The sequence below is a fragment of the Mobula hypostoma genome, chromosome 9 (assembly GCF_963921235.1).
Source record: "Mobula hypostoma chromosome 9, sMobHyp1.1, whole genome shotgun sequence".
Lineage (NCBI taxonomy): Eukaryota > Metazoa > Chordata > Chondrichthyes > Myliobatiformes > Myliobatidae > Mobula > Mobula hypostoma.
Window position 1 is genome coordinate 7608887 of NC_086105.1, and position 17673 is coordinate 7626559.

General features: G+C 43.2%; 1 protein-coding gene across 2 annotated transcripts in view; it reads left to right on the top strand.

The window, feature by feature from the left end:
- Positions 1–17673, top strand: part of LOC134351488 (myelin regulatory factor-like protein) — an 88603-nt gene that overhangs the window by 47987 nt on the left and 22943 nt on the right. For both annotated transcript variants that reach the window (XM_063057700.1, XM_063057701.1), the window contains 5 exons: positions 4807–4886; positions 8063–8137; positions 9553–9617; positions 9703–9897; positions 12972–13022. In XM_063057700.1, coding sequence (XP_062913770.1) covers positions 4807–4886; positions 8063–8137; positions 9553–9617; positions 9703–9897; positions 12972–13022 — 466 coding nt within the window. The remainder of the gene's footprint in view (positions 1–4806; positions 4887–8062; positions 8138–9552; positions 9618–9702; positions 9898–12971; positions 13023–17673) is intronic.

Here is a 17673-nt window from a genome sequence, read left to right on the forward strand (position 1 = left end):
TAGACTTCGACTAGAATAGCCAACTTTGTTTCTCTTTCCACAGTTGTGCCTGATGAATAAAGGCAAAAGAAGTTTGATTTAACGTACATAGAACATAGAATAGTACAGCACAGTACAGGCCCTTCGGCCCACAATGTTGTGCCGACCCTCAAACCCTGCCTCCCATATAAACCCCCACCTTAAATTCCTCCATATACCTGTCTAGTAGTCTCTTAAACTTCACTCGTGTATCTGCCTCCACCACTGACTCAGGCAGTGCATTCCATGCACCAACCATTCTCTGAGTAAAAAACTTTCCTCTAATATCCCCCTTGAACTTCCCACCCCTTACCTTAAAGCCATGTCCTCTTGTATTGAACAGTGGTGCCCTGGGGAAGAGGCGCTAGCTATCCACTCTATCTATTCCTCTTATTATCTTGTACACCTCTATCATGTCTCCTCTCATCCTCCTTCTCTCCAAAGAGTAAAGCCCTAGCTCCCTTAATCTCTGATCATAATGCATACTCTCTAAACCAGGCAGCATTCTGGTAAATCTTCTTTGTACCCTTTCCAATGCATCCACGTCCTTCCTATAGTGAGGTGACCAGAACTGGATATAGTACTCCAGTTGTGGCCTAACCAGAGCTTTATAGAGCTGCATCATTACATCGCGACTCTTAAACTCTATCCCTCGACTTATGAAAGCTAACACCCCATAAGCTTTCTTAACTACTCTATCCACCTTTGAGGCAACTTTCAGGGATCTGTGGACATGTACCCCCAGATCCCTCTGCTCCTCCACACTACCAAGTATCCTGCCATTTACTTTGTACTCTGCCTTGGAGTTTGTCCTTCCAAAGTGTACCACCTCACACTTCTCTGGGTTGAACTCCATCTGCCACTTCTCAGCCCACTTCTGCATCCTATCAATGTCTCTCTGCAATCTTCGACAATCCTCTACACTATCTACAACACCACCAACCTTTGTGTCGTTTGCAAACTTGCCAACCCACCCTTCTACCCCCACATTCAGGTCGTTAATAAAAATCACGAAAATTAGAGGTCCCAGAACAGATCCTTATGGGACACCACTAGTCACAATCCTCCAATCTGAATGTAGTCCCTCCACCACCACCCTCTGCCTTCTGCAGGCAAGCCAATTCTGAATCCACCTGGCCAAACTCCCCTGGATCCCATGCCTTCTAACTTTCTGAATAAGCCTACTGTGTGGAACTTTGTCAAATGCCTTACTAAAATCCATGTAGATCACATCCACTGCACTACCCTCATCTATATGCCTGGTCACCTCCTCAAAGAACTCTATCAGGCTTGTTAGACATGATCTGTCCTTCACAAAGCCATGCTGACTGTCCCTGATCAGACCATGATTCTCTAAATGCCCAGAGATCCTATCTCTAAGAATCTTTTCCAACATCTTTCCCACCACAGATGTAAGGCTCAGTGGTCTATAATTACCCGGACTATCCCTACTACCTTTTTTGAACAAGGGGACAACATTCCCCTCCCTCCGATCCTCCAGTACCATTCCCGTGGACAACGAGGACATAAAGATCCTAGCCAGAGGCTCAGCAATCTCTTCCCTCGCATCGTGGAGCAGCCTGGGGAATATTCCATCAGGCCCCGGGGACTTATCCGTCCTAATGTATTTTAACAACTCCAACACCTCCTCTCCCTTAATATCAACATGCTCCAGAACGTCAACGTCACTCATATTGTCCTCACCATCATCAAGTTCCCTCTCATTGGTGAATACCAAAGAGAAGTATTCATTGAGGACCTTGCCCACTTCCACAGCCTCCAGGCACATCTTCCCACCGTTATCATTAATCAGTCCTACCTTCACTCCTGTCATCCTTTTTTTCTTCACATAATTGAAGAATGCCTTGGGGTTTTCCTTTACCCTACTCGTCAAGGCCTTTTCATGCCCCCCTCTTGCTCTTCTTAGCCCCTTCTTAAGCTCCTTTCTTGCTTCCCTATATTCCTTAATAGACTCATCTGATCCTTGCTTCCTAAACCTCATGTATGCTGCCTTCTTCCACCTGACTAGATTTTCCACCTCACTTATCACCCATGGTTCCTTCACCATACCACTCTTTATCTTCCTCACTGGGACAAATTTATCCCTAACATCCTGCAAGAGATCTCTAAACATCGACCACATGTCCATAGTACATTTCCCTGCAAAAACATCATCCCAATTCACACCTGCAAGTTCTAGCCTTATAGCCTCATAATTTGCCCTTCCCCAATTAAAAATTTTCCTGTCCTCTCTGATTCTACCCTTTTCCATGATAATGCTAAAGGCCAGGGAGTGGTGGTCATTGTCCCCCAGATGCTCACCCACTGAGAGATCTGTGACCTGACCCGGTTCATTACCAAATACTAGATCTAGTATGGTATTCCCCCAGTCGGCCTGTCCACATACTGTGACAGGAATCCGTCCTGGACACACTTAACAAACTCTGCCCCATCTAAACCCTTGGAACTAATCAGGTGCCAATCAATATTAGGGAAGTTAAAGTCACCCATGATAACAACCCTGTTATTTTTGCACCTTTTCAAAATCTGCCTCCCAATCTGCTCCTCTGTATCTCTGCTGCCTATAGAATACCCCCAGTAGAGTAACTGCTCCCTTCCTGTTCCTGACTTCCACCCATACTGACTCAAAAGAGGATCCTGCTACATTACCCACCCTTTCTGTAGCTGTAATAGTATCCCTGACCAGTAATGCCACCCCTCCTCCCCTTTCTCCATCCCCTCTATCCCTTTTAAAGCACTGAAATCCAGGAATACTGAGAATCCATTCCTGCCCTGGTGCCAGCCAGGTCTCTGTAATGGCCACTACATCATAATTCCATGTATGTATCCAAGCTCTCAGTTCACCACCTTTGTTCCTGATGCTTCTTGCACTGAGGTCCACACATTTCAGCCCTTCTACCTTACCGTCTTTACACCGTTTATTCTGCTTTGTTAGCTTATTAGTCTGTTTATTAGTCATGGATTGATGCAAATTTGAACTTTTTATCCCAGTTAAGTAGCAATAGGAATTCTAACAACCAGTTTCAAGCCCAAATGGTACACTCTGCAAAATGGATTCAGAATTGTCCCTTAAAGAACACATGGACTAAAATCTACTAATGTGTCTAATCTCAGCACTCGCTCTATCCTTCCATCCATCCATCCATCCATACAGTAGATACAAACACACAGCGCGCGGAATAGGCCCTTGAGGATCTTTGAGCCACGCCGCACAGCTATCCCCCAATTTTATCATAGCCTAATTGGAGAACAATTTATAATGACCAATTAATCTAGTTAATCTGAAGCACCAATTTTTTCCTCTTTGTCATTCGGGCCAACCTGAAACAAGACTGCACGTGAATTAGATTTTAATGATATGGTAAAATGTTTGGACATTCCTTGATGGGAAGCATCTGACCCCATTGTTGAAGCCAGCACATGCTGTGTTATCCTATTTCAAGAGGGCAATTCAGTGGAAATAATTTGTGATATTTTTGACTGAATTTTCAGTTCTATCATTATTACAGGAGAATATCATATTCTGTACAGATTGAATAAGGTTCAGTTAAGATTAGTTTATTGCAATAGAAATCAGAATGCTGTGAAATTTTTTGCTCACATGAAGTTCACAGAGAAAACAGAATATATAGCAACACACATAAAAGTTGCTGGTGAACACAGCAGGCCAGGCAGCATCTCTAGGAAGAGGTACAGTTGACGTTTCGGGCCGAGACCTTTCATCAGGACTAACTGAAGGAAGAGCTAGTAAGAGATTTGAAAGTGGGAGGGGGAGGGGGAGATCCAAAATGATAGGAGAAGACAGGAGGGGGAGGGATGGAGCCAAGAGCTGGACAGGTGATTGGCAAAAGGGATATGAGAGGATCATGGGACAGGAGGCCCAGGGAGAAGGAAAAGGGGGAGGGGGGGGAAACCCAGAGGATGGGCAAGGGGTTTAGTCAGAGGGACAGAGGGAGAAAAAGGAGAGAGCGAGAAAGAATGTGTGTACGTAAATAAATAAGGGAATGGGGTATGAGAGCAAGGTGGGGCATTAGCAGAAGTTTGATAAGTTAATGTTCATGCCATCAGGTTGGAGGCTACCCAGACGTGGTTTGCCATTACGTTCTTCTGGGCAGTGTCTTTACAAGACAGGTGATGCCAGCCATTATCAGTACTCTTCAGAGACTGCCTGGTTGGTGTCAGTGTTCACATAGCCAGGACTTGTGATATGCACTGGCTGGACCATCCACCACCTGATCCCATGGCTTCACCTGGCCCTGATCGGGGAGGTGCTGCACCTGGTCCGAGGGTGATCTGCAGGCTAGCGGAGGGAAGAAGTGCCGTACAGCTCCTTTGGTAGAGACGTATCTCCACCCTGCCACCCGGGTATATATGGTAACACAACAGCAAATACAGTGACAAGCACTAAAAGACACAACAGTGCAGAGTACAGTAATGCAGACTGAAATTGTTCCTACTTGGAATTGATGTCAGGTTGGTATTTTGTGTATTAGTGATAAATTATGGTATTGCTTTGCACTGTTGTAACTATATGTTATAATTATGTGGTTTTGTCAGTTTTAGTCTTGGTTTGTCCTGTGTTTTCTTGTGATATCATTCTGGAGGAACGTTGTATCATTTTTTAATGCATGCATTTCTAAATGACAATAAACGAGGACTGAGTCTCCTCATAATCTAATCTATAAAAAAATCTGGGTGTTATTTATTTCAAGGTGTCTCATCTTAGTGCATTAGTTAATTCTGACTGTTTTTCTCTTTGTCATTCAGGCTTACCTTAAACAAGAGTGCTCTCCACAAAAAATTTTGCAGACTGCCATCACGGTTCTATTTGGCGTCATGGCCTTTTGGTAAACATAGATTTACTCAAACTATTCTAAATTAGTTGCATCCTTTTTAAAAAAAAATTGTTATTGACATTCTGCATTTTAAAATTTTGAATTAAACTTGGGTGCCACGCAGTGTTAGTGTGGCGCTGTAAAAGAGTTCAATTCTGATGTCATCTGGAAGGAGTTCTCTCCGTGGAATGTGTGGGTTTCCTCTGGGTGCTCCAGTTTCCTCCCACAGTCTAAAGATGTACCAGTTAGTGGACCATAAGACATCAAGATATAGAAGCAGAATTAGGCCATTTGGCCCATCGAGTCTGCTCCGCCATTTCATCATGGTTGATCCATTTTCCCTCTCAGCCCCAATCTCCTGCCTTCTCCCCATATCCTTTCATGCCCTGATTAATCAAGAATCTATCAACCTCTTTTTAAATGTACCCAATGATTTGGGTTCTACAGCTGCATGTGGCAATGAATTCCACAGATTCACCACTCTCTAGTTAAACAAGTTCCTCCTCATTTCCATTCTATAAGGATATCCCTTCATTCTGAGGCTGTGTACTCTGGTCTTTGATTCCCTCACCAGAGGAAACAACCTCTCCACATCCACCCTATTGACTCGGTTGTAAATAGTAAATTGACCTGTGATGGGGCGAGGGTTGATCAGAGATTACTAGGCAGCACGGCTCGATGGACCTATTTCATGCTGTATTTCAATAAATAAATAAATATATACTTGGCTGGCATGGTTTTAATTGTAAAATATTTTCTATTCATGTTTGACTTTCAAATGCATTTTGAATACATCCTTTTCCTCTATCCCTTCCTGCGAACACCTCACCCCAAATGATTAAAATTTTCTGTCAGTGGCTGGTTTTCAATTCTCAGCAATGGCTAATTCTATTTTTTTTTTGAATCTCCTTTCCATGGACCAATTTCTCCCCTGTCTGCCCCTCCCCAAATTCCAATGGACTTTATACAGACACTGTAACGTTTAGTATTCAAAGCAGTGGAAATAACTAGTACTGATAGTGTTCAGTAACAACATAGCTGTAAATGAAAGTTAAACCAAGTTGAAGTTAAAAGGTAGATGTACAGTATAAAGCTTAGAATTTAATGATTAGAGATAAGAATTATATAGTTTTGTCATTGTGATGAAATATACAGAAAAGTGTGAGTAGGAAAGTGCATTTGGAGATATGGAGAAAAATGCAGTTTCTACCTTGATGCTGTAGATATATCATACCTTATTTTTATTTGTTTCTAAGTAGTCATAAAAGCTTGTCAAGTCATTGCTGTTTCCATAGTCTTAGCTACCTAGTGTTCCAATCGGTGTGAACAGTCAGTGGAAAGGAAATGGGGTTGTAACCTGGCTACCACAGAGAGAAATATTTAAATTCCACATTATGATTTCTTCTCTTTCTTTTGCCCATTACGCTGCTGGTGTTTGGGGCAGCAATAAAGATCCTCCATCTCTGGTGGTGTCCAGGGCTTCCAGCATCGTATCAGTAGCTCAGTTTTCACTACAGTCAGTCACGCAAGTCCCTGGTGAAGACTCAGGAATACCGTCGCTCTCAGACGTAGAAGGACCCTTCATTGCTGTTTCTGTAACAATTTTGTTTGACCAGTCAGGGTTGTCAGCCCTGAGCTGAACCCATGAACCTGGGGGACTGGTGGACCACTCTTAGTCTGGCCTCTACCTATGACCTGTTTGGCATGGGTGACCCTACCAAGAACCAAAACGCAAGGCCCTGACTCCAGCCAACACAGCTCTCAGGGTCATTGAGGCACAGGAGTCTCCAAAGCATAACAAGGTTGTGATCCCCTTGGAGGTGCGCATTATGAAATTCAAGCATTTATGGTAAAAATGTGAAATTTCCCTACTATGTGGAGCAGTCAATAAAAGTACATAATAATCTACAAATATTTGTTTTATTACGTGTGCTTCATAATAGGAAGAGTATGTTTATAGTTCCAATTATTAAAAAGATGCAGAAATTTCAGTGTCATATTTTGCTTTTTATAATTACAGAATCAGATTTGATGAACTCAGAGGTTGGATTTGTGCTGTAGTTTCCATTACTCTGTCCCCAATCTGCATTCTTGTTTCTTGTCAAACACAACTACTAATATAAAACCTGTAAAGTATTGAAATGCCTAGGTAGAGTAGAGTAGACATGGAGAAGATGTTTCCTATAGAGAGAGAGTCTAGGACCAGGGGGCACAGACTCAGAATATAAGGGTGTCCCTTTAGAATAGAGATGAGGAGGAATTTCTTTATCCCGAGGTTCTTGTAGCTGGGGAATTCATTGCCACAAACAGCTGTGGCGGTCAAGTCATTGGGTGTATTTAAAATAGAGGTTGATGGGTTGTTGCTTAGTAAGGGTGTCAAAGGTTACAGGGAGAAGGCCGAAGGATGGGTAATAAATCAGCCATGATGGAATGGCAGAACAGATTCAATGGGCTGAATGACTTAATTCTGCTCCTATGTCTTATGGTCTAAAAATGTCTCAAAATATATTTTATTCGTACATTTTTCATGGTATAATCCACCAACTTTATGATCTCATCTGCCTCAGTACAATGGCAACGAGAATTGTAGCAAGAATATTTTTACAAAAATTTTTCCTCCCCCTCCCCTCTTCTTATATTCCTCATTCTGCCCTCTCGCCTTTTCTCACCTGCCTATCACCTTCCCCTGGATTTCTTTCTCCTGTTAGGTTCCTCCTTCTCCAGCCCTTTCCCTTTCCTACCCACCTGGCTTCACTATCAGCTCCTAGCTATCCTCCCTCCCCTCCCCCCACCTTTTTATTCCAACATCTTCTCCCTTTCTTTCCTGGCCTGAAACGTCGACTGTTTATTCCTTTCCATAGTTGCTGACTGACCTGCTGAGTTCTTCCAGCATTTTGTGTGTGTTACTTTTTTTCACAAAATGTATTTTAGTTTGATATGAATTTGCAAGTTGGTGCATATAAACAAAGTCTTGATTTATTATTACATACCAAATCTGGGATTGGTTAATAACTGCAGAGTAACAGGGTTTCTAATTAGAACATTTAATTACTGAATAAATTAAATTAGTTGAAACCTTTAGTTGGTTTAATCCAAAATGATTCCTTCTAAGGAATGACTGTGGCTTTGTATATTGTGTTTGCCAAGGGTTCAGTATGCGACAAGTAACAGTTTATTTTGTATGACAGTATTATTTCGATTTTGGCTCTCTATGTGCTGACTTTAACCGAAGAGAAAAATGACCTCAAAGTTATCAATAGCAGGTAAATATTTTCCCTATAAATTTCTACTCTTGATGGTATTTAAACTCCTCCAATACTCTGTGCTAGAGTGGTGTAGTGGCATTAGCACAGGACTCTGAGGCCAATGGTCCCAGGTTCAAATCCGGCTGGCTCCTTGCACGGTTTCCATCCGTGCTGGGTTCAGCATTGAGCTAGCAACTCAGACCCATAAAAAACAGGCACATGCTAACAACAGCAGCAAGGCTGCCACTGGATGTGCCGCAGGGTGCAGAGAGAAACAAAACAATGCTCTGTACAGCTGTTTCTAATGGAATGAAAGGCAATGCTGTAAATTTACAAGGATGTTGCCAGGACTGATTTATAGGGAACATTTGAATCGATGAGGACTTTATTTCCTGTAGGAGAATGAGGGGAGATTTGATAGGGCTATACAAAATTGAGGGATATAGATAAGGTAAATGAGAAGGTTATTGCAGGAGTGAGAGGGTTAACATATGAGGAACGTTTGTCCGCTCTTGGACTGTATTCCTTGGAGCTTAGAAGAATGAGGGGGGACCTCATAGAAACATTTCGAATGTTGAAAGGCATGGACAGAGTGGATGCGGCAAAGTTGTTTCCCATGATGGGGAAGTCCAGTACGAGAGGACACGACTTAAGGATTGAAGGGCGCCCATTCAGAACAGAGATGCGAAGAAATTTTTTAGCCAGAGGGTGGTGAATCTGTGGAATTTGTTGCCACGGGCGGCAGTGGACGCCAAGTCATTGGGCGTATTTAAGGCAGAGATTGATAGGTATCTGAGTAGCCAGGGCATCAAAGGTTACGGTGATAAGGCAGGGGAGTGGGACTAAATGGGAGATTGGATCAGCTCATGATAAAATGACGGAGCAGACTCGATGGGCCGAATGGCTGACTTCTGCTCCTTTGTCTTGTGGTCTTATGGTCTAAATGTAATCAGTCTTTTTCCACTGAGGTTGGATGAGACTAGAACGTAGGTTAACATAAGTCACAGGTTAAGAGTGAAAGGTGAAATGTTTAAGGGAAATTATTTCAATATTTAAGAGGAGTTTGGACAAGTACATGGATGGTAGGGGTATGGAGGGCTATGGTCCCAGTGCAGATCAATGGGAGTAGGCAGCTTCAATGGTTCAGCATGGACTAGATGGGCTGAATTGCTGTGCTTTTCTATGACTCTGTGGGGGAACTACTTCACTCAGAGAAGGGTGAGAGTGGTGGATTCGAGATCAATGTCAACATTTCAGAGAATTTGGGATAAGTACATGTATGGGAGAGTTATGGAGGGCTATGGTCCAGGTGCAGGTCGATGGGACTAGTTAGAACAATAGTTTGGCACAGACTAGAGGGGCTGGAAGGCCTGTTTCTGCACTGTAATGCTCTATGACTGTATGATGCTATCACATTTATTTTCACATTGCAGCTATAATTCAGAAGTACTGAGCACAACCGGACAAGCTACCATTACTCCACATACAACATTTTCAGGTAGATAATTTTACTGAAAACATTTCAAATGTTACATACAGAAATGTCATTGTGACAAGCCAATTGTATTCATTTTATTCTTTAGTAAAGAACACAAGTCCATTTCATACAACGTTAAAAACGGAAACTTCTTGGCCTGAAGTAAGCTTCTGTGGTATCTTACCTTGTGACACCGTGCATTGCTGTGTGGATCAGTCTCCAGTCAAAGGCGTTCCTTTCCATCATACTAATAAGAGAATCACTAAGGATCATCATAGGATGCAAAACCTTTCAGAGACAAGTAAGTTTTATTCCACAGTAATGATTCTAAAAGAGAGGAAGATTTTATATTACTGAAATATTTATGCTGATTTCTCTGCCAAGCAGGCTAATAGCTAGTGCTAGCTAAGTACCTGAGTACAGGGTGACATGATAGCGTAGTGTTAGCACAATGTTTTACAGTTCAGGTGACCTGGGTTCAATTCCCGCCACTTCCTGTAAGGAGTTTTGTAAGTTCTCCCGGTGACCGTGTGGGTTTCCTCCGGGTGCTCCGGTTTCCTCTCACATTCCAAAGACATACCGGTTGGGAGGTTAATTGGTGATTGTAAATTGTCCTGTGATTACGCTAGGGTTAAATCAAGGAATTGCTGGGTGCTGTGGCTCGAAGTGATGGAAGGGCCTATTCTGCACTATTTGTCAATAAATAAATAAATTTGTAATTCATTGCTTTTTAACCATAGTTTTTAAATTGCTCTGGTTGCTTCGGGCTTCATGTTTATAGTGTCATCACTACTCATTTTCATTCTGAATGCTATTTGCTTACTTTTATTGTTTGCATGATTTGTTTTTTTCTCTCTGCAGTCTTTTTTATGGTTTCTTTTGGGTTTCTTTGTTTTGTGGCTGCCTGTAAGCAGACAAATCTCAAGGTTGTTCAATGTATACATACTTTGACAATAAATGTACTTTGAACTTTGAAATTGTTATGTATTGAATTTTAAAGAGCAATTGTAACAAACATGCATGTGCAGAGTAAAGGGTTCTTCATTCTTGTTAGTAAGAAGGGATGGAAGTCAACATGTTGCATTGTGTGTGGATTAACTGGTGCAAGTCGCTTACACCAGTGAATTCATATACAATTAGGAAACAGTTACTGCATTATTGTTAACACAAAATAATCTGCAGATACTGTGATCAAAGCAACACTTTCAGTACGCTGGATGAACTCAGCAGGTCAGGCAGTATCAGTTAGAAACGATGAGTCGACGTTTCGGGCTGGAACCCTTCGTCAGGACTGAAGAATGAAAGATGGGGAAGGATTTGAAGAATGCTTGTAGCTTCAGTTGAAAGACCAGTAATTTGAAAGACAAGGGGGTGGGGGAGGGGAAGCATTGACGTCATAGCCCTGAAAACAATGGGTGGTAGAAGAAGGAGGCGGAACCATGAGGGAGCTGGGGGAGGGGGTAGAATGAAATAGGGTTAGGGGAAGGGAGGGGGAGGGAATTACCGGAAGTTGGAGAATTCTATGTTCATACCAAGGGGCTGGAGACTACCCAGACGGTATATGAGGTGTTGCTCCTCCAACCTGAGTTTAGCCTCATCATTGCAGTAGAGGAGGCCATGTATGGACATATTCGAATGGGAATGTGAAGCAGAGTTGAAGTGGGTGGCGGAAAGCGGAGAGGGGTGGAGAGGGAAAGATGTGCTTAGTGGTGGGGTCCTGTTGAAGGTGGTGGAAGTTGTGGAGGATAATGTGCTGGATCCGGAGGCCGGTAGGGTGGTAGGTGAGGACAAGGGGAACTCTCTCCCTGTTGTGATGACGGGAGGATGGGGTGAGGGCCGAAGTGCAGGAAATGGAGGAGATGTGGTTGAGAGCATCATTGATGACGGCAGAAGGGAAACCACGATCCTAAGGAAAAGGACATTTGAGATGTCCTGAAATGGAAAGCCTCATCCTGGGAGCAGATGCGGCAGAGACGGAGGAACTGGGCTCCGACTATACCTCTTCCCACCCCGCCACATGCAAAAATGCCATTCCCTATTCCCAGTTCCAAGTCAACAAGTCATCTGCATATAATACCTTATGCATCTCATTCCCATGAATAATGCCAAATATATTGGGTGAATCACGAAGAGCGATTGCCAAGGGCTCCAAGGCAATATCAAATAGTAAAGGGCTTAAAGGACAGCCCTGTCTAGTCCCTCGAAAAAGCCTAAAAAAGGGGGATCTCTGATTATTAGTAATTACAGAAGCCAAAGGTATATGATGTATCAATTTAATCCAAGATACGAATTTTGGGCTAAAATTAAATTTCTCAAGGATGTTAATATGAGGTGTTATATGAGGTGTTGCTCCTCCAACCTGAGTTTAGCCTCATCATGGCGGTAGGGGAGGCCATGTATGGACATATCTGAATGGGAATGGGAAGCAGAGTTGATGTGGGTGGCTACCGGGAGATCTTGTCTGTTGTGGCGGACGGAGTGGAGGTGCTCGAAGAAGCTGTCCCCCAATCTGCGTCGGGTTTCACCGATGTAGAGGAGGCCGCACCGGGAGCACTGGATGCAATAGATGGCCCCAACAGACTCACAAGTGAAGTGTTGTCTCACCTGAAAGGACTGTTTGGGGCCCTGAATGGTTGCAAGAGATGAGGTGTAGGGACAGGTGTAGCACTTACGCTTACAGGGATAAGTGCCGGGTTGGAGATCAGTGGGGATGGACATGCGGATAAGGGAGTCACGGAGGGACTGACCCCTGCGGAAAGCGGAGAGGGGTGGAGAGGGAAAGATGTGCTTTATTAATCCTCACTGCATTATTGTTCACATTGCCTTGCTACACTTGGGATATTAAGAGCAGAAACTGCATAAACATGCATTTTGCAATGTGCTAATACTATGCAATAAAAGGAATTGGAAAAATGGTCTCAAATGGAAGTTCTGCAGTTTGTCTTTGCAGCTTGGGGCTATTTCCCTTCCCCTGCTAATCCTCTGGCACCAACTCCTCAAAGCCTTTCCCATCCAGTTGGGAGGGAAATGATAGTGGATTTTTCTGCAAAGCCAGGATTATGTGTATGTCAGTATATTCTCTGCCCTTTTGTGCCATTTATCTAATAATAATGTATGAATAAATACCTCATTTCAATTGTTTGATCTGATTGACAAATCTCTAGGTTTTGATCCTATTTCTCACTGTCTGGCGGCCAGTCAGTTTGCAGTTGTTTGAAGCTGGCTCTAGAGAAGTATGCTTTAGTTTTCTCTTGGGACGAGTCCTACTTATGATTCCAATTTATTACTTAAGTGTAACTGAATGGTAAACCTGCTTAAAATGTGAATGTCATGAATACACTTTAGAAGTAACACATTACCAAATTTATCTTTCAGGATTCAGGACAAGTCCACTTACAAATAAAAGAGAAAGGAAACAGGGTGATTGTAAGTGAACACTATGGCTCTCTTTTGTATCTTCAATAGCAAACTGTATTGATATTTAAAAGGCATTATAAAAGTTCAATAGCATGTTAAAGTAATATTTAAAATGTACAGACTAACATACTTTAGGTATTCTTAGAGTATCAGAATGGAAGAATGTTGTGTTTATTTCCTGAGGTTGGGAACAGTGCCCAGAGGAAACCAACCACTTTAGGATCTTAAACAATACTGATTACCATTAGCAATCTGCAAGTGAACAGTTTGTTTGTTATGTGCCATATCATATGATGTAGGTGATCATAGACTTAACATGGCATTACCCAATGATCTTTCAAGAATCGATAGATTTTGGCATTGTGCTGGATAACTGGAAAATTACAAATGTTACTCCGCTATTTAAGGAGGGTGGGAGGCAGCAGAAAGGAAACTATAGACCTGTTAGCCTGGCATTGATCGTTAGGGATGAGATTATGGAGTACCTGGAGGCACATGACAAGATAGGCCAAAGCCAGCATAGTTCCTGAAAGGAAAATCCTGCCTGACTAACCTACTGCAATTTTTTGAGGAATTTACAAGCAGGTTTGACGAAGGAGATGCAGTGGATTTTAGAAGGCCCTTGACAAAGTGCCCCACATGAGGCTGCTTAACAAGATAAGATCCTGTGGAATTACAGGGGAGTTACTAGCATGGGTGGAGCACTGGCTGGTCGGCAGAAACAGAGAGTGGGAATAAAAAGATCCTATTCTGACTGGCTGCCGGTTACCAGTGGAGTTCCACAGGGGTCAGTATTGGGAACACTGCTTTTTACAATATATGTCAATGATTTGGACTATGGGATTAATGGATTTGTGGCTAAATTTGCCGATGATACAAAGATACATGGAGGAGTGGGTAGTGTTGAGGAAACAGAGAGCCTGCAGAGAGACTTAGATAGTTTAGGGGAATGGGCAAAGAAGTGGCAAATGAAATACAAAGTTGGAAAGTGTATAGTCATGCACTTTGGTGGAAGAAATTAACGGGCAGACTGTTATTTAGATCGGGAGAGAATTCAAAATGCAGAGATGCAAAGGGACTTGAGAGTCCTTGTGCAGGATACTCTAAAAGTTAACCTCCAGGTTGAGTCGGTGATGAAGAAGGCAAATGCAATGTTGGCATTTATTTCTAGAGGTATGGAATATAAGAGCAGGGATGTGATGTTGAGGCTCTATAAGGCACTCGTGAGACCACATTTAGAGTATTGTGTGCAGTTTTGGGCTCCTTATTTTAGAAAGGATATTCTGACATTGAAGAGGGTTCAGAGAAGATTCACAAAAATGATTCCAGGAATGAAAGGTTTTCCGTATGAGGGATGTTTGGCAGCTCTTGAGCTATATTCCCTGGAGTTCAGAAGAATGGGGGGGCGGGATCTCATAGAAACATTCTGAATGTTAAAAGGCCAGAACAAATTAGTTATAGTAAAGTTATTCCCTGTAGTAGGGGAATCCAGGACAAGAGGGTATGACTTCAGTATTGAAAGTCGTCCATTTAGAACAGAGATGCGGAGAAATTACTTTAGTTAGAGGGTGGTAAATCTTTGGAATTTGTTGCCATGAGCAGCTGTGGAGGGCGCATTTAGGGCAGAGATAGATAGGTTCTTGATTATAGGCATCCATTAGTCTTGTGAGACCATGAATTTGCGCCTTGGAAGGTTTCCAGGACGCAGACCTGGACAAGGTTGTATGGAAGATTGGCAGTTGCGCATGCTGCAAGTCTCCCCTCTCCACGCCACCGATATTGTCCAAGGGAAGGGCATTAGGGCCGATACAGCTTGGCACAGGTGTCATCGCAGAGCAATGTGTGATTAAGTGCCTTGCTCAAGGATACAACACGCTGCCTCAGCTGAGGCTCGATCTAGCGACCTTCAGATCACTAGACCGATGCCTTAACCACTTGGCCACGTGCCATGTGTGGTTCTTGATTAGCCAGGGCATCAAAGGGTATGGGGAGAAGGCAGGGGAGTAGCAATGACTGGAAGAATTGGATCAGTCCATGATTGAATGGCGGAGAAGACTCGATGGGCTGAATGGCCTACTTCTACTCCTATATCTTATGGTCTTATGATTGCTTTTGGCAGTTTTTTCTACAGATATGGTTTGCCATTGCCTTTTTCTAGGCATTGTCTTTACAAATTGGGTGACCCCAGCCATTATCAATAATCTTCAGAGATTGTCTGCCTGGCATCTCTAGTTGCATAACCAGGACTTGTGATATGCACCAGCTGCTCATACGACCGTCCACCACCTGCTCCCATGGCTTCACATGACCCTAAATGGCGGGGAGTGGGGGTGAGTTAAGCAGGCGCTACACCTTGCCCAAGGGTGACCTGCAGGCTAGTGGAGGGAAGGAGCATCTTACACCTCCTTTGGTAGAGACGGATCTCCACCTTGCCACCCACAAAAATGAACCGTGAACAAACAAAATGAATTGCTTACATTGCAAAACTGTTATTTAGAGCTGTCATTAGCTGTCGTGACAGGATGTGCACGGGAGGAAAAAAATTCACACTTTATGAAGTAAAAATGCTCAATTCCAGTTAGTAAGTAGAAATAATTCAGTAATGAATTTAAAAAGAATTCAGATCAGGCTAAGATATAACAGGATTAACCTTGCATCAGTGCCTAAAGGTTTGTGCGCTGTAGAACTGCTTTTGGCGCACGTGGGAAGTGAAACACAAAGGTAGAGCTGATGTTTCAGAGTTTGGGGAGGTGGGAGGTTGTAGTGTGATACCGGTTATTGACAGAGTTTACAAAAGGAGTGCTTAATAGGATGGGATCCAATGGAATCTTCCCGAAAAGGAGGATTTGAGGAGATGGATTTATGTATTTGCTATAGGTGATGTAGGTAGAGGGTAGCACAGAGTGGATGGCTTGAATAACAAGGAACTGTGAAGCAACTAACACACCATGCTTTATACAGGAGGTAAATTGGGTGAGTGATCAGCGTGGTGTGTTCTACAGCAGGCGAGGGTGGGCAGCAAGTGGGTTCTCTGGATGTGATTCTAGTACCAAACAATCTCAAAGGTTTATTTAATATCAGAGAATGTATGCGGGATACAACCTGAAGCTCGTACTCTTCACATCCACGAAACAAGCAACCCCATAGAGTGAATGATAGGAGCATCGCAGCCCGGAAGCCCCCCCTCCCCACCCCCCACCTTTCGCACAAGCAGCCCAAAAGCTGTTTTCCCAGCTTAAGATAACTTGGAAAAAGAACTCAAAGCATAAAGGTGGGTTTCTGACGGGAGTCGCCATTTAACGCACAATTATTTCAAGGAAGTATGTTCCAGATTAAAGGGAAAGATCTCTGAAATGCCCTGAGTACCAGATGGGGAGACATATGTTAGCGCTGACGTAAAGGGGATATTTGTGGAGGGATACGTCATAAAATCAGAGATTGTTGTTTTAATGAACTGTCCTTTACCCTGATCAGAGAGGCACATTGTGAACATGAAAGATTTAAACTGACAAGGGATCAGCAAGGGTTAATGGAAGAGTGATAGAGGTGAGGTCACTGGGTTATCCAATGAATATTCTGTACAAAAGCAATTGTCGTGCTAAGTAGTAAAACAAGGGAGTTTGAGGCACAAATTTATCTTAATTGCTTAGCACTGATATACAGAGATTTTACTGCACCACCTGAGTAGGATTAAATTGGGTGCCAGGGTAGTGTAGTGGTTAGTGTTGCACTATTACAACTTAGGTCATCAGAGTTCACAATTCGATTCCGATGTCATCTGGAAGGAGTTTGTACATTCCTCCCCATGGAAAGGGTGGGCTTTGCCCAGCTCCTCTGGTTTCCTCCCACAGTCCAAAGACGAACCGGTTGGTAGGTTAATTGGTCATTGTAAATTGTCCTGTGATTAGGCTGGGGTTAGGTCAGGAGTTGCTGAGCAGTGCAGCTGGAAGGGCTAGAACAGCTATTCTGGGCTGTATCTCTGAATAAATGAAATCCCAGTGTTAAATACCCAGTGCCTAACATTTCTGACGAAGCAATTACAGTCAGTTGATGTTGTACAAGAAAGAAGGTTTTCAATTATGATCTATCCAACAGAAATAGAATAGATAGAATTAATGGTCAGTAAAGAAATGTTTGGAGAGATTTGGCTGCAGACCCTTGTCAAGCTGCGAGTTATGCAGGGGTACAAACAGGACGCAATACAGCGAAGTGAATGTGGAGGAAAGAGGAAGCTTAATTTTCACACGGACATAGAGCTGTACAGAATTGGAAAAAGCTGCAGAACGTTGTAAACTCACCCAGCTCCACCATAGGCACTATCCTCTCCAGCATCCTGGACATCTTCAAAAGATGACGCCTCCTCAAGGAGATGACATCCATCATTACGGACCCCCATTACCCAGGACATGCCCTCTTTACATTGCTACAATCAAGGAGAGGTACAAGAGCCTGAAGGCACACTCGTAACAAATCAGGAACAGCTTCTTCCTCTCTGCCATCAATTTACATAGAAACATAGAAAATAGGTGCAGGAGTAGGCCAGTTGGCCCTTCGAGCCTGCACCGCCATTCAGTATGATCATGGCTGATCATCCAACTCAGAACCCTGTACCTGCCTTCTCTCCATACCCCCTGATCCCTTTAGCCACAAGGGCCATATC